The 25,005-nt window shown below is 41.3% G+C and overlaps 1 protein-coding gene across 3 annotated transcripts in view; it reads right to left on the minus strand.

Moving 5' to 3' along the window:
- SEL1L (SEL1L adaptor subunit of ERAD E3 ubiquitin ligase) overlaps nucleotides 1-20,444 on the minus strand; it is a 46,458-nt gene extending 26,014 nt beyond the window's left edge. For all 3 annotated transcript variants that reach the window (XR_004968380.1, XM_036314610.1, XM_036314601.1), the window contains exons 1-4: nucleotides 20,265-20,444; nucleotides 13,739-13,776; nucleotides 12,142-12,373; nucleotides 1,207-1,374 (exon numbers count right to left, since the gene is read on the minus strand). Coding sequence is in view for 2 of the 3 variants with exons in the window: in XM_036314610.1 (XP_036170503.1) it covers nucleotides 1,207-1,374; nucleotides 12,142-12,373; nucleotides 13,739-13,776; nucleotides 20,265-20,334 (508 nt within the window). In the remaining variant the exon portion in view is untranslated. The remainder of the gene's footprint in view (nucleotides 1-1,206; nucleotides 1,375-12,141; nucleotides 12,374-13,738; nucleotides 13,777-20,264) is intronic.
- Nucleotides 20,445-25,005: the final 4,561 nt, after the last annotated feature.

The following is a 25,005-nucleotide window of genomic DNA, read 5'->3' on the forward strand; positions in this document are numbered from 1 at the left end:
GGAAGGGAGAGGGAGAGATAGATAACATCAATGATGACAGAGACTCACTGATCAGCTGCCTCCCACATGCCCCCCACTGGGAGTCGAGCCCGCAACCCAGGCATGTGCCCCTAACCGGAATCGAACCCATGACCCCCCAGTCCACAGGCTGACACTCTATCCATGGAGTCAAACCAGCCAGGGCTAAAAGATTTTTTAAAAAATTGATTTGAGAGAGAGAGGAAGGTAGAGGTGGGAGAGAGAGAGAGAAACATCGATGCAAGAAAGGAACATCAATGGACTGCCTCCTGCACGTCCCCTACTGGGGATCGAGTCTGCAATCCATGCATGTGCCCTGACCAGGAATCTAACTGGCAACCCTTCATTGCACAGGATGCCCAATCAAGTAAGCCACAAAGGCCAGGGCTCAAAGTGTTTCTTAAAAGTTATTATTTTTCTTCTCACTACTCTTTTAATTTTTTTTTTTTATTTCAGAGAGAAAGGGAGGAGGAGAGCTAGAAACATCAATGATGAGAATCATCGATTGGCTTGCTGCCTCCACGTCCCCCACTGGGGATAGAGCCAACAATCCAGGTATCAAATCGTGACCTCCTGGTTCATAGGTCGTCGCTCAACCATTGAGCCACACAAGCTAGGCCAGCCGTGGGCAAACTACGGCCCGCGGGCCGGACGGCCCGTTTGAAATGAATAAAACTAAAAAAAAAAAGACCACACCCTTTTATGTAATGATGTTTACTTTGAATTTATATTAGTTCACACAAACACTCCATCCATGCTTTTGTTCCGGCCCTCCGGTCCAGTTCAAGAACCCTTTGTGGCCCTCGAGTCAAAAACTTTGCCCACCCCTGAGCTAGGCTCTTCCTATCACTCTTAACCTTCTCCATAATGCTGTTTCCTTTACTCTTAAAAAATGTTTTACTTTTATTAAATTAGCAGCCTGCCTGAGGGTTTGCAGAACAACCTGTGCACACGAACAGAAAACCCTCTCTAAATAAGACAGTGTGATAAGCTGCCTGAGTGACAGGCTGGAAATAAGTAAGGACACTGCATGCTTCCTGTGCCAAACTCTGTTCTTTAAGGCTATCACCACATTACCAACACTGACCATGTCTGTCAAGGGTGGAAAAAGACGGCTAGCAGAGGCCTTAAAGATGCTGTCCAAGACATGGAGCAATGTGGAAATTCCTCCTACAAATCAACACTTACTTTCACAGAAGCCCCATTTTTCATCTGCCTTGTAGTCATAGGTGGTAGCACACCACAGTCTGCCATCTTCTCTCCCATCCGACGTACACTCATCATATTCCTTATCCAGGAAAAGAAAAGGGAAGTGGCAGGGCTCTCCATGTGCTGTGCCTTCAATGGCCGTCAAAGCTGGAAAGATAAGAAAAATCAAAACATGAACAGCACCTGTGGTATTCATGGATTTAACACTGTCAATTTCAGCTACTAGAATTTAAAGATGAAGATACATGATTTGGAATGGGGAATATACAAAAAGTCAGCACTAATCCTTGAGTCCTGTTTAGGGGTAACTTGAAGGTGAGTCAACTTAGTGAGCATGGCTAGCTGACTACCCAGCTCTGTAACTAGCTTAGGATTGCTGAAGGTCTTGAGATACAATAACCTTAGAATGAAGTCTACTGCCCAACTTCTGCCCAACTAGTGAGCAAAAAATGAGGCAAAGGCAACTGAATCAATTCCACTGCTTGGCACAACTCTCCTCTTTTCAATCTGACTGCTGTAAGTCAATTTCTTCTATAATATAAAGTAATACAAGGAAAATGATCCCCCAGCATTTTATTAGAGCACTTATAATACATACTGAGGCTCTTTCTTTACCATACTCCAGCTCCCACTAGACTTTGAGCTTAAGGGTGGAGACCATATCTTTAATTTGTTCCATAAGTTCTGAGGATCTCCTAGGTGCCAGGAATGAGGTGGAGCAGAGGTCTCTGCTCTACAGAACTTACTGCCTCACAAGGAAGAGAGACATTAAACAAAAGTGTGATCAATGTTATGGAAAGGAAAGCCTCCCCTCCCCGGAACTAAATTGTACACTGAACCTCCCAGAACAGCTTTTGCCAACCTTTCGGACCTCACGGATCACCAGTGGTCTGTGGACCACCGGTTGGCGACCACTGTCCCAGAGGGAGTGGTTGAAAGGCTGCAGGGTAGGGTGGGGAGTAGTATAGACAGAGGGAACAGGTGTCGTAATTAAAGAAAATAAACATGGTACATTAGACAAAATAAAAAGAGTTCAGGAAGTTGGAACATGCAGTGTGAGTGCCAAAGTAGATGAGAGAAGCAGCTAAAGAAGCACGAAGAAGCCAGACTAGGGAGGTCCTGACAAATCTTATTAAAGAGTTTGAACTTCATCCTGAGAACAGTGGAACTCACATTAGAGTTTTAAATAGGAGTGACATGCTCATTTTACTAAAAGAGTGGACAATCGAATGGAGGGAGGGTTGGGTAGGGTGACCAATCCAAGGTTGTGACAGTCATCCAAGCCCGAAGAGGATCATGGAATGAAAGAAGTGGAAATACTAAGTGATGCTAAGGAAGTAGATATGGTACTACCTAGTGCAGTGATGGCGAACCTTTTGAGCTCGGCATGTCAGCATTTTGAAAAACCCTAACTTAACTCTGGTGCCGTGTCACATATAGAAATTTTTTGATATTTGCAACTATAGTAAAACAAAGATTTATATTTTTGATATTTATTTTATATATTTAAATGCCATTTAACAAAGAAAAATCAATAAAAAAAATGAGTCGCATATCACCTCTGACACGCGTGTCATAGGTTCGCCATCACTGACTTAGTGACTGACTAGATGTGCAGATGAGAGTACAGGAGGCAAGGAAGCCCTCAGGGTTAGGTTTTAGGAAGTGAGTAGAAGTTTGTCCTTACTAAGATAAAAGGTTCCCACACCCTAACTGGTCGAAGTGACTCACTATATCTAAACTGTTTGGAAAAACAATGTGGTTTATGCTCAACATCTGTTTTCCCTCTCAAGTCTATAACTTTGGTACATGCTTAGACAGAGAGTGATTACATGATTAGTCTCCATTAAATACTCCAAGTGCTGGGTCTCTGATGAGAACATTTCCCGTGCTGTCGCATGTGCTACGGGACTTAAGTGGGTCCAAAGGCTCTCCTTGGAAACTTGCACCTGACTTCCTTTGGACTTCGCCCCATGATGATTTTGCTTTGTATTCTTTCACTATAATAAATCACAGCCTTGAGTACAATTTTATGCTGAGTCCTCCCAGCAAATCACTGAACCTAGGGATGGTCTTGGGGACCCCCAACATTAGTTGACATCAGACGTGGCATTCGGGAGAATGACCCTGACTCACTGAAATCCACTGTGAGCGTTGTTTGGGAAAGGAAGTATAAGGGCAGGGCATGATGAACCTTGGGTTCCCCGGTGGTTATGGAGTCATCCCTGGCATGCAGCAGCAGCTGAGCGCTATGTGTGTGAGAGGTAAAAGTTACTTGTGGAACTTGAGAACAGATCCAGCTCCAGGAGAGCAGGCTCACTGGGTCCCCGATGCTCTGGGCCATCCTGGTTAAAATGGTGATGCCCTTGGGTTTGTTCTCTTCTTTGGATAGAAGGAGAAAGGACCACCCACTCTCCCCCAAATTCCCAAAGGTGAAAGGGTCAAAATATTAAAACGGGGTAGGAAGTAGTGGTGAGGGGAAGGGAGTTAAATTAGGTCCTAGGCCTGGAGCCAAATTTTAGATAAACCAGAAAAAAGGGGAAGGAGGTAACATTCCAACAGTTTTCTCCCAGCCTAGCTGCAGCTGCAGTAGCTTCCCCCACTGCCCTTCCTCCCCTGCATTCCAGCCTGATCTTCCCTGGCAGCTGTCATGCTAACTAACATAGCATATGTTAAAGTTTTAGTAAATTTGTAATGATGGGGGGGAAAAGGGGGGAAATTGCAGTGGCTTTGTATTTTGTGGCTATCACATCTGAATGTACGGTAAAAATGGATAGAAAATGTTAAATGTTTGTAATTCCATATATGCCAGAGGAATCATCCTGATCAGGGAAAGCTGCACAGAAAAAAACATGTCAGGGACACAGCTTCCATGCTGTTTGCTACTGGTGAGTGGGTTGCAATTTAAACTGAGTATTGGAAACAGGACAAGTTTCTGTAACTGATGGGTTTAGTTATTGAGGAGGAGCAGAGTTTGCTAGCCCAAAATATGACTTTTTGAGATATCGTTTAAGCTGGTTATTTTTTTAAAAATATATTTTATTGATTTTTTACAGAGAGGAAGGGAGAGTGATAGAGAGTTAGAAACATCAATGAGAGTGAAACATCGATCAGCTGCCTCCTGCACATCCCCGACTGGGAATGTGCCCGCAACCAAGGTACATGCCCTTGACTAGAATCGAACCTGGGACCCTTCAGTCTGCAGGCCGACGCTCTATCTACTGAACCAAACCAGTCAGGGCAAGCCCGTTATTTTTAAGAAACAAAAGACTCAAGAAGAGCCTTTTATCCTCCCCCTACCCCTTACCTGCCTAAAGGAATTCAGATTTAAAAAACTCCTGCTTCAGGAAGGAAGATCACCTTAGCGTAATAAGAACTAAGTGAGGCAGACAGGGAGAAACCCAGCAAAGTCTGCTAGACTCCCCTTCCTGTTCCACTATTTCTGGGTGGCCCTGCAAGAATTTGTTCACTAAATATTTGCTCCTTTCCACCTACCCGTGAATTGCCTACATTCCTTTTGAAGTCCAAACCGCTATCCTAGCCCCCCTTCTCCTTAGCTCAAAACGGTCTGTAAGTCTCAACTGCCCCATTTGCCCATCCTTCCCAGATTCTGACAAAACCCCGTATGTACATAAATAATAAATGTGATTATTTTCTCCTATTAACCTGTCTCATCCTCAATTTGATTACTAGATCAGCCAGAAGAACAATGAGGAAAAAGAGGGGAAATTTCCACTCTCCCACACAATGGATGATACAGACTTCTGCTTATTGGAGCCTCTGGCAAGAGGGACACATTTAAGAAAGAGAGGTGATCCACAGATGGAAATACACTTCTGAAGTTCTAAAAAGCAGATTCAGTTTTCTAGTGAGTGCTTGTGAAAGCAGAAGTCTGACCCTTAGAGACAGACGTGCAGGTTTGTGGGTCAATTTGGACTCAAAGAAAGACACGACAAAAGGGTGGAGGAAAGCCTTGGCTGCCACGGGGACTTTCCAGCCCTGCAGCATCTTGGCTTTGGTGCTGCCGTAGAAAAGCCTCTGGCTTTTAAAAAAATCCTAACTTACAGATCCTAACTGCCTGGGCTTGATTCTTAGCTACAAGCTGATACTGTCTGGTATAGCTTCCAGCCTCAGCATGAGCTGAACTGAAAGCAGGTCTGGGCTCCATAAACAGAACTCAGACAGTGACCTCTGCACATTAGGTCCCCTCTCTGTGGGGCCTACACCGAGAGGAAATCAAGAATGCTGGGCTAAACTGTCTGAGCCACATACAAATGTCCACAGGAAAGGGCTTGCTCTTTGCTGGGACCATTTGAAATCAAGCTGCTGACCAGCTGTATATTCTGACAGAGACTGACTTAACCTGTGACTTGCCCAAAGCTGCAAGTTGCGAGAGGATAGCTCTCAGGGGCTGTGACCCTCCACTCACTGCTGACAGTGAAAAGGCTCCTGACCTCCTTGGGAACATGTCTCACTGTGGTGGGGTCCTTGTGTCTGGCTCCCCTGATGAGCTGCTGTTTGCAACAATCAACTGATTGCCTGACTCTGCTTCCCTCACCTTTCTCCTAGTGGAATTAGATTATTCAATGCAGCTCGCCTCAGAAAGGGACCTACCTGGCCAGTGTTAATCAGTGGATGAGCACTGACCCACGCACCAGGAGGTCCCAGTTCGATTCCCAGTCAGGGCACATGCCTGGGTCGCAGGATCGATCCCCAGTATGGGGCATGCAGGAGGCAGCTGATCAATGATTCTCTCTCATCATTGATGTTTCTATCCCTCTCTCCCTCTTCCTTCCTCTCTATGAAATCAATAAAAACATATTTCAAAGAGGGCTTGACCTTTTCTAGGCTGCTCACTGGATAAGGGGAAGGAGGTTATGTAAACTGATTTTGAAATTTTTTGAAAATTCAGGATTCTGTCTTGAACAATTCCTGAACATGATGTCTTTCTAGTTCAGTTGTACAAAAATGTTTTTCTGTGAAGGTGTTTGGCCCCTCTTGCACACTACCCCTCCAGATGGAAGGTCTGGATGAGAGTAGGGGATGATTGTGAAAAAATATGAAATTATGAGTACTGAATGGAAACACTGATTTGGCAACAACCAAGGAAAATAAACCTAAACCCCTGCACTGGAGAAGCACAAGAGAGGGGAGACGGAATTCTGACCTTTGTTTTTCTGAACTTTTTCTGGGAAGCCCTCCCTTTTCCTAAAGGAAAGCGCCTGCACACCTTTCCCAGCTGTGGAGAGCGCTCTGAGTTCCGATGGCTGAGCCCATGATCACACGCCACAGGGCTGACTACAAGGCAGGCAGCAGGAGGTGGCCCAGCCCTGCGCTCTCCCAACGAAAACCTCCCGATGTTGTCCACACTCATGAGGTGTATGACCTGGTGTCCCGGACAACAAAACCTTTGGAACTGATTGGCAGTCTCTCTGAAACCAAGGACTGAATTATTTGTCCTGGAAACCCTTGGAAAAGACACCAAGGATGGGAGGCCACATTGTACTGCCTGAAGTGTGTCCTGCTTGTGTGTCCCAACGATTACAAAATCGTTTCCAGTGTTACCTCATGGCTCTCTGGGACAGTGCTTCTTTACGTGCACCCTGACCACCACGACACCGCCTAAGCCCTGGTCAGCTTCACCTTACAGCCAGAGCTGTGCTAGGCCTGAACTGATGCCTAGGGCCAGGTAAAAAAGGTTAACACAGAAACTTGAGGAAGCCATCTTTATGATCAGTGGGATCTGTTAAGTGGCTAAGTCCAGGACCTGTGAAGGGCATAACTGAAATTATTACTGCAGGTTGGCCTTGCTCCGCTTTCTGGGTCTTATTGATAATAATTTTGCTGTGAAGACAATTTGGCCAATGACCATACTACGGGGCTGACTGTGCAGAGAAGATCTGACATAGCAGGCCTAGATTTCCAGTCTTGAAGAAGCCTGCTTACAAGAGCACAGATTTCTGAAGGATTCCCGCTACCCTAACTGTTAAGAGTGGCTCACTCCAACGATACAAACAATACGATTTACACTGAACACCTGCTTTCCTTCTGGGAGTCTGACAATTGGTATACACTAGACACAGAGTGCCTATGTGACCAGCCCCTAATAAGAACTCCAGGTACTTGGTCTCTAACAAGCTTCCCTGGCAAACAACATTTCACATGGGTTGTCACTTGTTGCTGGGGAAATTAAGCATGTACTGTGTGACTCTCCTAGGAAAGGCCCCTTGTAAGCCTGTGTCTGGTTTCCCTAGACTTCAACCCATGTACCTTTCCCTTTGCTGATTTTGCTTTGTATTCTTTTGCTGTAATAAACCACAGCTGTAAATATCACTATATACTGAGTCCTGTGAGTCTTTCTAGAGAATCATCAAGCCTGGAGTTGCGGTCTTGGAGATCCCCCACATAATTGGGAATAAGCTTAAAATGTTCAGGACACAGCAAGAAGGCAGTGTGGCTGGAATCCTGTGAGTAGAGGAGTGGCAGAAGATGCAGTTGGAGAGATAGGAGGGGCTTGATCATGGAAGGTCTCATTAGTACAGGTAAGGAGCTAGATTTATTCTGCATGTGGCAGAATGCCACTGGAGGCTTCTCAACAGGAAGAAAGATTAGACAATGGGGAGTGGGGGTGGGGATGTTGAAGGCAGGGACACCAGATAGGAAGCTGAACTTCTTTAGGAGAAGCAATATGGCAGTGACATGGTTGGGAGGCTGACAAAGGAAGCAAGTCTAGAAGCAATTGCCATATACCCACTTCCAATATAGTCTGACTGCAACCACACAAAGCCATGCATATGCAATTTATGTTACATAAGCTTTTCATGTATTAATAATACATTAATAACAAGTCTAAATAACAGAAAACAAAATAATTATTTAAAAGCCAAAATAAGTGAATCTAAATTTTTATAAAGTTGTTGGCATAACTACACAAAGTTATTCAAGTGATTTAATAACCCTATTACAAATATCTAGTAAAATATTTACTAAAAACAAAAAGAACCATAAAGGAATCTTAAACTACATTCAGTGTCCCTGTTGTTAGTGATAAGGTGGCCACTGTCATTAACTATACTAGAGGCCCGGTACATGAAATTCATGTACTGGAGGGGGCGGTCCCTCAGCCCAGCCTACGCCCTCTTGAAGTCCAGGAGCCCTCGGGGGATGTCTGACTGACAGCAGTCAGACATCTTTAGTGCTGCTGTGGAGGTGGGAGACGTTCCTGCCACTGCCGCTGTGCTTGTCAGCCGTGAACCCGGCTCAGGGCTTCTGGCTGAGCGGCGCTCGCCCTGTGGGAGCACACTGACCACCAGGGGGCAGCTCCTGCATTGAGCGTCTGCCCCTTGGTGGTCAGTGCACATCATAGCAACTGGTTGTTCTGCTGTTCGGTCGATTTGCATATTAGCTTTTTATTATATAGGATATACACTAGAGGCCTGATGCACAAAATTCGTGCAAGGGGGCTCAGCCCTCACAGTTCCGGCTTCATCCAGAAGGTCCTTTGGCTGTCCTAATTAGCATATTACACCTTTATTATTATAGATAATTATGGATACATATATGTTAGGATAAAGCAATATAACATTAATGTCATTAGGTACCAAGATTTTCAGCATCAGGGAAAGGAGAGACAAACAAAAGGAAGAAGCAAAAATCCTGATGGATAGAGAAGGCTAGCAGCAGACCTGCAACCCATTCTCTCCTTTTACTGCCCAAGAAACAGAGAAACAGAAAGGTGTCACAATCAAATCATCTTAGAAACTTGCTAACAAGAGACCTTCTGACAAGCACACTAGAGGTTTTTACCACCAGGAGTCCCTACTTATGGAATGCTTTCGCAGGGTAGCCCTGGTCTGTCGAGACTGCTCACTGAGATGAACCTGAGATGTATGTATTTATAAGGCATGATTTCCTAGAAAATTTCACACAAGCTATGCAGTTACTAGAGAATAAACTGGAGATGTTTCAAAACTGAAATAGCTCTCTTTGGCTGAAGTCATACTCCACACACATCACTTGGAGGCCTCACATGTTGAAATCTGGGCCAGAGTGCATCCTAATTGAGGCAAGACAGGACCTGGGAGCAGCTCTAGCTGCCATGAACTTCTACACACATTGCCTATGTGTTGTGATCACTGTATCTTTGAAAATCTTAGTCATGTTTGAACTGATTCCCATGAGTCCAATTTGTCAATAGAATGAAGCATCTGTATATAAAACCCATGAATTTGTAATGATGCTCAAAAGCAAAACAAACAAAAACATGCTCACTGGTCTCCTTTGGATGCTGCTAGGACACAAATTATTATTTGAAAATATTTCCAGGAAAAGAATCAAGCATTTATCCTGCTTTCCCTGTATGGACTATATTTCAGAGTAACCAAATAGTTGATGAGGGAAAGTTTTTTTAAGGTTTTTTTTGGTTGTTGTTTTTTAAAATATATTTTTATTGATTTCAGAGAGGAAGGGAGAGGGAGAGAGAGTTAGAAACATGAATGATGAGAGAGAATCATTGACTGGCTGCCTCTTGCAAACTGCCAACCAGGGATCGAGCCCACAACCTGGGCATGTGCCCTGTTCTGGAATCGAACCTAGGACCTGTTAGTCCCCAAGCTGATATTCACATCCTGGGGGTGCCAGAAGAAGAGAGCAAGAAATTGAAAACCTATGTAAGAAAAAAAAATTACAGAAAATTTCTATAACCTGAAGAAAATAGACATACAAGTCTCCAGGAAGCATAGATACCCAAATAAGACAAAGCCAAAAAGGCCCACACCAAGACATAAAAATTAAAATAACAAAAGTTAAAGCCAGCAAGAGAAAAGCCGTTAGTTAGCTATAAGGGAGTTCCTATATGACTGTCAGCTGATTTTTCAACAGAAACTTTGCAGGCCAGAAGGGATTGGCAAGAAATATTCAAAGTAATGAAATGAAAAGCAAGGACCTTACAACCAAGATTACTGTACTCAGCAAAACTACAATAGAATTGAAGGATATATAAAGAACTTCCCAGACAAGAAAAAGCTCTCAAGTTCATCACCACCAAACCAGTATTACATGAAATGTTAAAAGGTCTTTAAGAGGGAGAAGGAAAAAAAAAGATAAAAAATATAAACAATAAAATGGCAATAAATGCATATTTATCAACAATTGCATCTAAAAAACAAAATAAAAGAAGCAGAACAGAAACAGACTCATAGATACAAAGAACATGTTGATGGCTGCAAGATGGGAGTGGGGTTGGGAAGATTGGTGAAAAAGGTGAAGAGATTAAGAAGAACAAATTAGTAGTTACAGGATAGTCATGGGGATGTAAAGTACAACGTAGTGAATATAGTCAATAATATTGTAATAACTATGTATAGTGTCAGACTGATACAAGATTTATCGGGATGACCACTTAGTACTGAGATTTTCAACCTTTTTAATCTCGTGGCACTAATTACTAAAATTCTGGGTCACACCAAAAAATATATTTTTTGCCAATCTGACCCAAAAAAAGGTATAATTTTGATTCATTCATACTGGATGGCTATTTTTTTGTTGACTGTTGTCATTTTTTTTTTATTTCACTATCTGAGGGAAAAGACATCAGATATTGCACATTAAAAAAATTCTTCCAGGATATTGGTTGAAGATTGCTGACTTAGTAAGTTATATAATGTCTAGTCACTGGGTTGTACACCTGAAACTATTATAATGTTGTATGTCAATTGTAATTGAAAAATAAAAAATTATTTAAAGAAAAGATAAACAAGAAAAAGGAATGAATTAAACTATAATACTTGGCCCAAATTTAAAAATGGTAATAGACATCTGGCCTAGATACTGGAATAAAAGGTAGTTTCAAAGGAAGTAAACCAACTTATTTTTCTGAAGAATTTAGTAATATGTATCAAATGTCTTTTAAAATTTTACATTTAGTCCATCAAATTCACTTTTAAGAACCAATTCTCAGGAAATTTTCATAGATGTGCACAAGAAACATCTAAAATAAACTCCCAGCAATATATACATATACAACCTATTTCATTACATGATATGGGAAAATGGTAAAGATAAACTGTTAAGTGCAAAGTGCAGGCAGTAAAATAGCATGTACATTTTGATCCAATTTAGTCTTAAACCACACATCTACAAAAAAGCTGGAAAGAGTAATTAATTCTCCATGATGTTAATAGCTGTTATTTCTAGTTGATGGGATTAAGGTATTTTTAATTTTTTAGATTGGTTTTTCTATTAATGAGTATGGAATATTTGTAATTAAAAATTATATTTTTAAAAGGTAAAAATCTCAATCAAGTCCTGAAAGTGGCTAACAATGGAGTAATAAATGGGTATAGCAGTGATCTTTGAACAAAATGCTAGAAGGGTGGAGGGATAGGGCATAGTGGACACACCTCTGCTGTGATAAAGATCATGTTTTAAATTAAAAAACAGAGGATGTCAAGGTGAACGTTAGAAGAGGATTAAAGTTTATGTAAGCTTCAATTACAGAGGAATAAATACCTAAATCAAATTACTTAGGATGACTGAAAAGGTAAGGCAGTAAAAATCCTAACACAATTCTGAAAATAACCAAAGTAGCATGTTAGACAATCCTTCCTGAGTTTCTATTGTGTGTACCACTCTCACAGATTATTACATACTGGGGTCCAAAAATAAATGTTAGCATAAATATAATACAAATTCAATTTTGACAGTTGAATTTGGCCAATGTAAAGTGGGTCAAATCTGTTAAGTGAATAACTCTTAGCTTTGATAGTGAAAATCTTATAAAATTAAATTTTATACATTATATGTGGTTAATAATCATGAAACCCAGACAGATTTCTGCATGTTTTTACACTAGCTTTAAAATTTCAGACATCTCCTTCCTAAATTAGGCAAAAGCAAAGAAAAAGTCCAGACTACCTGGTTTCCGTACTTTCGTTGATTCTTCATAATCTTTGTTTTCTGGATTTGAAGATTCTAGAAAGCTGATTTCCTCGGTGCCACTTTCCCCTTCTTGGCTCCTGAGGCTATCTTCCTCCTCCTGAATTGGTGATTCTAATTCTGACTCTTCTGAATCAAGAAATATCTGACCAGCGACTACTCTGCCTGCTGTGCTGTGGTCCTTTACCGGCTCATCTGATGGCAAAGAAGTCTGAGAACAGAAAATATTTTTAGTTATCAACAGTACCAAAATTTGCTTCAATCTAATCTGACCATTACTTTTATAATACAGACGATATCTCTCCTACAGCTCCCTGAATGTGCCATACTTGCTCATCTCTATAGGTTTTTGTAGGTGTTCATCACATTGTCTGCATCACCTGCCTAACTCCGATTCTTCAAATTTCAACTCAGATGTTACTTTTTCCAGGAAGCCTTTTTTTTTTTTTCTGATGCAAACAGCTGCTGTATTTCTGCTAAAGTGACAGTAACACAGATAAGGCAAAGAGCTGAGGTGGGCAAGGGGTAGATTGTGCAAAATGGAAACCTAACATGAAAAGACACACATACCAGTAGCCTCTTTAAGGGAGGGAGAGAGGGAAGAAGGGAGAGAGTCTTGCATGGGGATCGAGCCCGAAACTTGGGCATGTGCACCAACCGGAAGTGAGCCAGAAACCTTTCGGTGCACAGGACCACAGGATAACACCCAACCAAATAAGCCATACCGGCCAGGGCTGGGAAGCCTTTCTTAATTCCTAAAGTCTGGGTTAGGATCTTCCCATACATGCTCCCAACATATCTTATATTTCCCCTTATGATAGCCCTGGACTATAACTTCCTGTTTCTTATCTATATTCCCTCTAATCTAGAGATCAGGGATTATAACTGGTTGGTCTCCTTGAATACATAATAATTAGCTTTATCCATTCAATCAAGCATTTTAAGTGCATAACTCAATAGATTTTTTAAAAAATGATATAAGTAGAAATAAATGGTAGAGAGTCTTCAAAATTTTAAAAACTAAAAATTAAAAATAAAATCAACCTCTCATCCTATATAATAAAGATGTAATATGCAAATGGTCATTACATAACGACCAACCACGTAATGACTGGATCGCGGATCAGCAGGAGGGTGGGGCAGCGAGCTACAAGCGGGAGGCGGAGCGCTACGGGAGGGGGCAGGGCAGCAAGCTATGAAGGGGGCGGGAGTGGGGGGGAACAGAGAGCTACTGGAGGGCAGCAGCGAACTACTGGCACACGGATTTGTGCGCAGGGCTACCAGTTAAGCAATAAGAGCCTGAAGGCTCATACACATACACAAGCAAACACACATGTGGGAACATTCAAGTTGAAATTAAACCTAATAACCAACACTCTTAATGGAAATATTTATTATTTTCTCTCCCATAAGTCAGTGGTTTTTTTCTTACCGAAGAACTAGAACTATGTTGATACCTGCTATCTTTTCTTTTTCTTTTTTTAAATCCAATTCTGTTGCTCAAAACATGTAGATTTCATATCCTTTGTTTTAAATCAGGCATCAAATATGAGTCAATGCAAATGTTAGTACATACCTTGGAATCTAAGGATTCATCCTGGCTGCTTTCATCATCTGTAAAGAAATTTTAAGACAACTTAGTCATCTTTCTTGTTGGGAAGTCACAGGTATTATTAAAAGAAAGCATTTGATAAGTACAACAAATAATAATCAGACACTGGATAAATAAAATTAGAATTCTCTAAAGCTGGTTATATTCAACAACAGTTCAGAAAAGATTACCTGAAAGGAGAAAAGGGGGGTGAGGTGGTAGTTTTTCCAGGAAAGACATTTGTTTGATCTGTTATACAGGTAGGAAGACCAACAACTACCACACCAAAACCAGATACTTCAGATACCATTCTTCTGTATATATTCAGACTACTACCGAGAGTGAGTTACTAAATTTATAAAAATTAGTCTCTAATTTTGTGGTTCAGATTCTATTCTTTTCCTCTGCTCAAAATCTGGAGTTACACCAGCTTATGTTAGAGCTGATTAGCACTTTTCATTCACTAAGACTACTAAAGATGCACCCTAAGAACTATTATTATTATTTGACAGCAGAGTTGCTATACTGAGATAGTTGTGTTCTATTTTATTGAAGAGATAACCAGATACAAGTAAAAAGTAGCATCATACTATCATGTATTCATTCACAAAAGATATATTTATTAAGAAATCAATAGCTTATATTAAATAGACAATGAATCCAACCACTAATTACACCTTTTTCCCAAATTCACATCTGCTGCTTTGGCTTTGCCTAATTACATTAATTATTATTATTCTGTTATTATTATTATTATTCTGTTATTCTGTGTTTTCCTGGTATTACTTCTATTCTGGCCACTTATTCTTTTTCCTGTTCTTTTTTTTTTTTTTTTTTTGGTTAATCCTCACTGGATAATTTTTTTTCCCATTGATTTTTATTTTTAGAGAGAGTGGAAGGGAGGGGGAGAGACAGAGAGATATGGGATCTGGGGATTGAGCCTGCAACCAAGACGCTGTGCCCTTGACTAGAATTGAACCCTCAACCCTTCAGTCCAAGGGTCAACAGACTAACCACTGAGAAAACTGGCTAGGGCCTGTTCTTATACAAATACATTTGACAACTCCATGTCCATATGCAAATGTTTGGTCTTTGTGTTTGTGGCCAGTTAACAAATAGAGGATCTCAAAGCTTCCTTTTTACTCTTAAAATTACGTAATTTTAGGTAGGAATGAGCTTCAGTTTTGCCTGTTCCATAAGTTATATTAGAAATTAACCAGTAGACAAAATGTTAAGACCATGTGATTTTTACTAGAAAATTTTGTGTTATGGTTGCCACTTATCTTTACTTCATATGGTCTTATTATTCATAACCTGTAATTCTAAGATATAACAAAAACATGTTTTGGAATTTGTATTATCACTGAGCTAATCTTTAAGAAGTATAACCAATTCAAAATTATGTACAAAACACACAACTCTATTTCACAGTATTGGTTTCTTTTGAATATTTGAAAAAAGTTTATGTGAGGTTTTGTCATATACAAAAGTGCTGTCAATTCAAAGAAGCTTAAGTTACAGCTTCTTTTATATCACGGCTTTTAGATTACCTTTCACATATGTTTTCGTTCTGGTGAGTGGGGGGAGGGTATAGCATGTCTTAATCCACAGTGCCTATATATTTTGGTAGTGATGTCAATCCTATATAATAAAAGCCTAATATGCTAAGTGTCTGACCGTTCGACCAGTCGCTATGATGTGTATGGACCACCAGGGGGCAGATGCTCCAACTGGTAGGTTAGCTTGCTGCTAGGGTCCAGCCAATAGGGACTGGGCGAGACAGGCCGGACACGCCCTGGAGCCCTCCCACAGTCCCTCCCCACCTTATCGTGCACCGAACCAGTGGGGTCCCTCTGGCCTGCCCCTCTCACAATCCGGGACCCCTCAGGGGATGTAGGAGAGTCGGTTTGGGCCCGATCCCCGCAGGCCAGGCCAATGCACCGAACCTCTAGTTAATTAATAATCATCCAGCATGTTAACTTCTTCACAATTATCACCCAAAGCCCAAGTTCTAACATATGGTTCAATTTCCATTCTCAACAAATCTTTGGATAAAGGGAAAAAAATTCATCTCTATTATATATCGAAGTTGTATGTGTGAATGTATTTAATTAATCACAAACATTAACTAGTTAATAAATCAAGAGCAAAAATGGTATATCCCTAAATACTGAATCAGTGGTTCTCAACCTTCCTAATGCCGCGACCCTGTAATACAGTTTCTCATGTTGTGGTGACCCCTAACCATAAAATTATTTTCGTTGCTACTTCATAAGTGTAATTTTGCTACTGTTATGAATCGTAATGTAAATATCTGATATGCTATATGTGTTTTCCGATGGTCGCGACCCACAGGTTGAGAACCGCTGCTAAATCACTAAATTTAGTATCTTGTCACAACAGGGCACATATGCACCTAATCACTAAATAATACAGATGCCTATAAATAAATTTTAAGACACATACATTTGAGATACTACAAGCTGTTAGGCATTCATGTGTTTCTGAACTCCAAGAGACATGGAAACTTGTGACGACAGGGTTATTTCATGTGAATTGCATCATCTTCTCTCTCTTTCTCTTTTCTCTTCACAAACAGGAATAGATTCTAAGGTTACTGGCAAATAAGAGAATTCTTTCTCCTTTACTAAAGTGGGAGAAGCTACCCCAGATGGTAGTTTTAAAGCATAAGCTATTTTCTCTTTCAAACTGATATAGCTATTCACATAACACATTTAAAGAAGTTGCTTATAACCTGAAACTTCTGATGTGTAGAAATCAGGTAAGAATTACAGACACTGAAATTACGCATCAATAAAACGAAAATAGCAATGCTTTTATCAGAACACAGACATCAAGCAACAGGAAAAATGCAGAAGGATTCAACGAGGAGTTACGGATTTCTCACTCAACACTATCACATCCAAAGTATAATGGCTTGCATTACTTTAGTGATCGCACACCTTCCTTTGAAAAAGATCAATTTTCATTTTTATTTCATTAGCTAACAAAACTGCAAAGTACCATGGATATTCTTTCAGGAAAAGTAATGATTACAAATTCATTTTCCAATTCATCATGTAAATTACACTGATACACCTTCAAACAGAAAATCTTAGAGTTTGGTGCAAAGAGACATCCTGTTTTCTGCTTTGCCACTGAACCTGTGTGGATTCTAGGATACTCCTGATTCTTAATTACTCCTATTCTGAAGCCTGGAGACCTGGGTTCAAAACCTGGCTTCATTATATATTGGTTTTGTCCATGTGGTTCAATATGGCAAACCTGCTCAGACTCCTTTTCCTCAATGTACCAAAGAAAATAATAACATCTGCCCTGTTGACTCACAATATTTTTGAGGAACAAAAGCACAATGAAACATCCCTGCAATCTCTAATCTATTCTTTGAAAATATGATATTAATACAACTATTATTTGAAATACCTAGTAATGGACCTAATGTAAAAGATGCTGTAACGGTGTTTGGCCCAAATAGAGAAAAGTAAACCATTTGCCTCTTCCTGCCAAAAATAAAAAAACATGTATTTCTAATAGAGAAAAGTTACAGTACTTTTCACTATTATCTTGAGGAAATAAAGGAGAAATATCTTTTCAATATCCTCCTTTAAATTTATTTATTCAGAGAAAATAAACATTCCCCATAAAAGTATCATTTTTATACATGCTTCTAAAACAAGATATTAGATAATAGCTACTGACAGTGATAGGATCAAAATTCTTGTTGGCTGATCATCATATTCTACCTGCTAATAAATGCAACTTCTTCTGGGTAACTATTAACATTCGCACTTTTTAAATCAACACAAAATTATAACCCAAACCCAGATTTTTAAATAGAAACAACTCTTTAAATCTAAACTAAAATTGAGGCTGACATCCCATATAAATAAGCAATTTAGCCAAAACTGGTTTGGCTCAGTGGATAGAGCGTCGGCCTGCGGACTGAAAGGTCCCAGGTTTGATTCCGGTCAAGGGCATGTACCTGGGTTGCGGGCACATCCCCAGTGGGAGATGTGCAGGAGGCAGCTGATCCATGTTTCTCTCTCATCGATGTTTTTAACTCTCTATCTCTCTCCCTCCTCTCTGTAAAAAATCAATAAAATAAAATAAAAAATAAGCAATGAATAAAAAACGTCAACTGAAAATCCACGTACTCAATTTATAAAACTCTATCTCACAGAAGTATTTTATGATATTTGCACTTCCTATCAGCCCAGCACTGCCTTTATTATCTGTCAGTATGCACATCTATATTATTTAGTTCACTGTCTCTACCAGAGAAATGTTTTGGCACAATTTAACTACGACTGAAATCACAGCAGACATTTCTTGGTATATTGGGACGATGCTCTAACCAGGTGAGCCACCCTGGCCAGGGCTTCATTTCTTGACCTTACATCAACACAACCCAAAGATTTAGCACTTCAGTATTAACAGTTTTCTATTATAACATACTGAGAGTCCCAAATGTTGGTTAACTGACTTCAAGAATCATCTCCACGGACATGAAACTCTAAGTACATAAAATCTAGTCAAAAGAGGATGCAGGAAAGTGCTCGTATGCTTTAATTTTCTTCCAATTCTGCAAACTGAATTCACAGGGATATATACCATGTTCTTTAAATAGTTCTCACAGTTTAGTGTAAAGAATCACTTGTGAAGCTTGTTAAACTACAGATACCCTGACCTGTTCCAGACATAAAACTGCATTTTTAACAAACCTCTAAGAGCAATTCTGATACAGGTGGTCCATGGTCCATCAAGTACTCTACCATCTACACCAGTCGTTTCTTTTCATACTTCCTTCGATCAAATAACTGCTAGCAGTGCTTCAAGAATTATGTCAAGTTTTAAAGATTTGGTCATTAAACTATTGATGAAAGGGGAGGTGGGGGAGTCAGACCTCAAAGCATGATGTTGGCAGTAGAGTAACTAGCATATGCTTGTTGCTCTTGAAATGGTATCTCAAACCACATTATGGATAGAACTTCAGGTTTAGACCTCCTATTTTAGAAGCAGAATGACGTTATGGCATTGACATACAACTAGGGCAGACAATTTGGGGATTCAAATAACCATCTGGGGAATTTTCTGTTGAAAAAAAAGAGTTGACATTTATACCCTGCCTTGTTCTAAAAAAATGTTAAAGCCACAGAACAGCTGTCTTGTTAACAAAAACTGATTAAAATTCACAAGCTTTACTGTACTAATTATTTATTTCCCAACACTTAGAAACACTAAGTGTTTCTTTACCAAACACACTTTCAAAACAGAAGTTTCCAGATGTAGAGAGACTAAAGTACTAAAAGAAAAAAAATAATTATTTTTAGAACCGGTGTAGAAATCAGCTAATTTGTAAAATCACAGGAATTTCTGTATCTACATACTAGTTAAAACTAGGTCCTGGCTGGATGGCTCAGTTGGTTGCGGGTTCTATTCGCAGGGTGTGTAAGAGGGGCAACCGATCCATGTTTCTTTCTCTCTCCCTTCTCCTCTGTAAGATCAATCAAAACATATCCTCGGGTGAGGATTTTTTAAAAAAGTTAAAATTAGTTGCTATGCTTTATAAATGTATAGGGACCGTTATTATTATTATTGTTGTTGTTGTTGTTGTTATTTTTACAAATCACAAAACTACTATCAACAAACATGGGACAACTCAAATACTGTGACACTGAGGAAAAAAAAAAACCAAACCGCTTTCTTAGGAAAGCTTTAAAAGCGGGAGGGAATGAACACAATTATATCAAAGGTTTTCGTGATGAATCAAAGAGACTGAGGACCATCTCAGGGGCTACGTACACCACTGCCAACATCCTGGTTTGGGGGAACCTGGCTCTGCTTAGGGCAGTGGTTCTCAACCTTCTGGCCCTTTAAATACAGTTCCTCATGTTGTGACCCCAACCATAAAATTACTTTCGTTGCTACTTCATCACTGTAATGTTGCTACTGTTATGACTCGTCATGTAAATATCTGATATGCAGGATGGTCTTAGGCGACCCCTGTGAAAGGGTCGTTCGACCGCCAAAGGGGTCGCGACCCACAGGTTGAGAACCGCTGGCCCAGGTTGTCAAACACCTAATTTACAGACAGATCCCCAAGCCAGAGTGTCAGACCCGGTGCCGCACACAGTCCACACGAGCGCCGAGCAAGCTCCAGGGGGCTCCCACGTCACTGTGGGTCTAACCAGCTGCGGCACTCACTCCCAGGGAGTCAATCCCTCATTCGTGAGGAGTCCTGCAAAGTTTGCTAAGAGAGAAGAGGTGTGCGCACGGGGACCGCCCCTTCTTACCCCCCATTCTCTAGTCCCCTAACCACCCTCTCTCGCTCAGGCCCACTGAAGCCCACGGAACGACAGCGGCTGACAGGTGGCTGCGACGTGAGACCAGAGACAGTGGAGTCTCCAGCTCCAGCCCCCAAGGCCCTGCCCGGGATGGAGGCCGGGGGGGCGGTGGCTCCTGGCCTCCGACCCAGGGGGCAGATACTGACCCGACGACGCCGAGGCCGTGCCCAGCAGCACCGCGCAGAGCAGCAGCGTCAGCCCGACCCGGACCCGCATCCTGCTCTCGGGGCTGCCGCCACGCCCGGGAGCTGTCGCTTTTGCCTCTGGCACCACCGACTCTGCCGCCGCCGCCGCCTCGCCGCTGCTCTTCCTGCTCGCGTCTCTGCCCCCACCCCTTCCCAGGCCCCTCTGCCCTAGAGCGCAGCCAATCCCCGCCTGCCGCCACAGGCTCCTCACCCAATCGCCGCGGTCTTCCCGCCCTCCTCCCTGCCCCGCCCACGGGGTCATGCATTGGCCAATCATTATGCGATGCTCCCACACCGGCTTTCCCGGTTGGGCCACGGCGCCACCGACATGGCCCCAGTTAATTGGTAGCTCCCGAATTCAACCAGCCCGGAATGAGAGCGGGATCCCAGGGCTGGGAAGTCCCCGAAGACTACAAGTGCCACAATGCACTCCATGGGCTTCTCTCGTCGGGTGCTCTCGGGAGGCGTAGTCCCCCGTGGGGTGTGCTTTAAAAGTGCAGGTGGCTGTTGGAATCAAAAGAACTTAGCTAACACCTGGGCTGGACACTAACTCAAAGCCTTGAACCCCCGGGCTTTTTTTTCTTTTGTTAGCCAAAATAAATATCAAGAAACATGCAATGTAATGTGTTAAACTCTTCCTCTTTGTTTAATTTGAAAAATTTTAATTGGAATAGTGATATCAGCCCTGAGGAAAAAAACACAACAGGTAGACTGAATTAGGGATGGATATATATATATATATATATATATATATATATATACACATATATATAATTTTCGTTTTCCTCTCTCTGAATTAGAGGTATTTTTTAAACTTAGATAAATAAGTACCATGTACAGGGTGAGGCAAAAGTAGGTTAACAGTTGTTTGTATGAAAAAAACATACAATAATTAATAAATAATAACACAAGAATAAACTGTATTTAACGTACTCACAAGTAAGTCTACTTGTGCCCCTCCCCCCGCCCCCCCCTTGTATTTAAGGCCCCATGCTAGATGCTACCTGGCCAAATTAACCACCCCTGCCTGTTTCACTGTTTTCTAGTGTAGCGGAGAAAAAAATTTTTTTTTACTTCTACATTTTTTTTGGCTGGTCTAATAATCTAGCATGAAAGAGATGAACAGGAGAAAATAACTAAACTCATTACATATGTACATACAGGGGTTCCCTAAGAGTAATGGGACCCCAGGAAACGGTCAGTTGAGGCTTATATGCCATTCAGGACTACCAAGAGGGAGACAGGGGTCTGGAATTTCTAAGGGAAAGTATGCAATTCACAAGTAGATGAGAAAGAGCAAAAATAAGATAAAGTAATTCTTGCTGGCCACCCAGAACCGATAGGACACAGAGGGAAGTCTAACAAACAGACTTTGCTTGGCTTCCCCCTGTCTGCCACACTTAGGTCATATTATGATGCTAAGGTGATCACTCCCTTCCTTTAAGCAGGTTTTCTGAGTTTGTTTAGGTAAGTAAAGGGGGAGGTTCAAAGGTCCTTTCTGAGTCCTTTTATTTTCTTAAAAATAACCAGCTTAAAGTAATAAATATCCCAAGAAGGCATATTTTGGGGAGGCAAACTCTGCCTCCCCTCCCCAGATTTCCACATTCATTAACACACTCTCACCTTCTCATGGGATCTCCTACCTTCTCCCCACTGTTCTTTTTTTTTTTTTTTTTTTTTTTAATATATTTTTATTGATTTTTTACAGAGAAGAAGGGAGAGGGATAGAGAGTTAGAAACATCAATGAGAGAGAAACATCAGCTGCCTCCTGCACAACCAAGGTACATGCCCTTGACAGGAATCGAACCTGGGCCCTTTCAGTCCTCAGGCCGACGCTCTATCCAATGAGCCAAACCGGTTAGGGCCTCCCCACTGTTCTTACTTCTTCTTCTTCTTAGTCACAATTTTGGCATCTTTCCAATTTCACTTGCATTTAGTCTTGACTGAGCCTTCTCTAACCAGGCCAATTCTCATTAATTTTCATTTTTCTAAGTGTCCACAGGACATTCAGAAGCTTGCTTTGTAAATAGGTTGTAAGCTCACTGAGCCCAGAGACAATTATATAATCCTGTGTATAGGTATATAGCACTGGGTAGGTAAATAGAGTATATAGGTATATAGCATTGCCAGCTACTAGGACTAGATAATTTTTTATTGATAGATATGTCTTACCTCTAACACATTTGAATAATAAGATTCAAAGTACTTGTTATCTACTATAAGTTTAATCTTAAAATGTCTTACAGTGAAATATTAAGGAGCATTTGTACCCCAATTATGCAGAAAATTTACTTCACTCATCTGCACCTCATCTATAAAATGGGTATGTTAATAATACCCTCTTCACCATGTCTGTTGTGAGGTTCAAAAGACATATGCAGAAAAAAAGTTCTTCCTTCATTACAGAATGTTCTACAGATATTATTTCTCATTGATTGCTTGGTTGAAGCAAAGGAACAAAGAATACGAAAAAGTTTTATTAAGATGAATAATATTAGTTTCATCCCCTTAATTTAAAAAAAGGTTTGGAGCTATTGTCTTTAGCCAGCAATGAGTGATATACCTGTTCTGACACTGCTCATAGGACCTTGACTTTTGAAGGAAATTTCAAGTCTCCAAAGCAGGTACTGAATACATTGTGGAAAGCCAGGTTTATTTGATCAGCTTGCTATATTGCATGACAATTAGTTGGTAAAAAAAAAAAAAAGGTTGTGAATTCTCCATAGCCTTTATCCATCATACACTCCTCAAGGTTTCCTGTCAACATTCCCAGTAAAAGTTATGTACTCATTCTACTAGCACAAACTGTAAAATTATTTATTAGTTCGTAGACTTCTTTAATATTTGCTCAGCTGTCTGTCCTCTGTTTAAGTTGTCCATATCAGTGTTCTGAGTCATTGTCATAGATTACCAAGTTGCAGAAAACCTGTTTTCTCTGCATTACAGCACAGCATAAAGCCCAGATAATAAATGCCTTTTATGTGGATAACACTGATGTAACCTTATTCCACTGAAATGAATCAAGCAATCAGTAAATATTGAGACCCTCCTGAAAGTGTTGAGGACTTAAATCCAGCTTGCTCTTCACGTAAGGATGGTGAGACAATGCTGAGAGCCTTTTCCTGAGAATGGAGTGTTTGTCGCTAACTCTAGTCCACTACATCCTTTTCTGTGCTATTCTTAGGGCTCTATTTGAGTTGGCAGTGAGGGCAGGCTGCTAGTGCTTATATCAACATATCTGCCAGGGTAAAACTAGGGAGAGGCAAGGAGCAAAATATCCCCCCTCCCCCCCACACACCATAGCTTGGAGAAGAATATACTTTCTTTGATACTCACGAAGTGAATTAAAGTCATTATTTTTGTGTTCCTTTTCCATGGGTAAATGAAAATATAAATCCTTGCACCATATTGTGAGATAGAACCTGGTATCTCACATGTACATTCTGATCTCCTTGAATAAATGGACAATGGTTTTTTTTGTTGTTGTTACCCCTCATCCAAGGATATTTTCCCGTTAATTTTTGGAGAGAGTGGAAGGGAAGAAGGGAGACGGGGAAGTGAGGGAGAGAGAGAAAATGAGAGAGAGAGAGTAAGAGAAATATCGATGTGAGACAGACACCTAGATTGGTTGCCTCTACGGCAGGGAATCAAACCTGCAACCTGGATACATGCCCTTAACCAGGACTTGAACCCAAGATCCTTCAATGTGCGGGCCCAGGCTCTAATCCAGGGGTGGGCAAACTTTTTGACTCGAGGGCCACAATGGGTTCTTAAACTGGACCGGAGGGCCGGAACAAAAGCATGGATGGAGTGTTTGTGTGAACTAATATAAATTCAAAGTAAACATCATTACATAAAAGGGTACGGTCTTTTTTTTTTATTTTTTAGTTTTATTCATTTCAAACGGGCCGGATCTGGCCCGCGGGCCGTAGTTTGCCCACGGCTGCTCTAACCACTTAGCATACTGGGCAGGGCAGGACATGGCTTTATTTTATTTTTTTAAAATATATTTTTATTGATTTCAGGGAGGAATGGAGAGGGAGAGAGAGAGAGAAAAACATCAATGATGAGAGAGAATCATTGGCTGTCTCTTGCAAGATCAGGGATCGAGCCCGCAACCTGGGCATATGCCCTGACCAGGAATCAAACTGTGACCTATTAGTTCATAGGTCAATGCTCAACCACTGAGCCACCACAGCTGGACTGGACAATGGCTTTATACCTCATCATATCACCTGTAATCCCAGGTACATATCTATATATATTTAAAGAGGTAATATACAAATTAGGCTGGGACGCTGTAATGGTCACGACCAGCTCAGGAGGAGGGGCCTGATGCAGGCCCAGAGCCTGAGAGAAGAACAGACAGGGTGGCCAGTGCCCGGCAAGACACAAACCCACAGGGGTGGCCAGCCCCCAGCCCCAGCCCTGCGGCTGTGGCGCTAGGCTGTTGGGGCCGGAGAGGAGACACAAATCCACAGGGAGGTCGGGTTTGATTCTGATCAAGGGCATGTACCTAGGTTGCAGGCTTCTCCCTGGCCAGGGCCCAGGTCAGGGCTCATGCAGGAGGCAACCAATCAAAGTGTGCCTCTCACATTGATGTTTCTCTCTGTCTTTCCCTCTCTCTAAAAATCAATGGGGAAATATCCTCATGTGAGAATAAAAAAGAAAGAAAGAAATCCTATGAAGGAGATATCTTGA

The sequence above is a fragment of the Myotis myotis genome, unplaced genomic scaffold (assembly GCF_014108235.1).
Source record: "Myotis myotis isolate mMyoMyo1 unplaced genomic scaffold, mMyoMyo1.p scaffold_m19_p_1, whole genome shotgun sequence".
NCBI lineage: Eukaryota > Metazoa > Chordata > Mammalia > Chiroptera > Vespertilionidae > Myotis > Myotis myotis.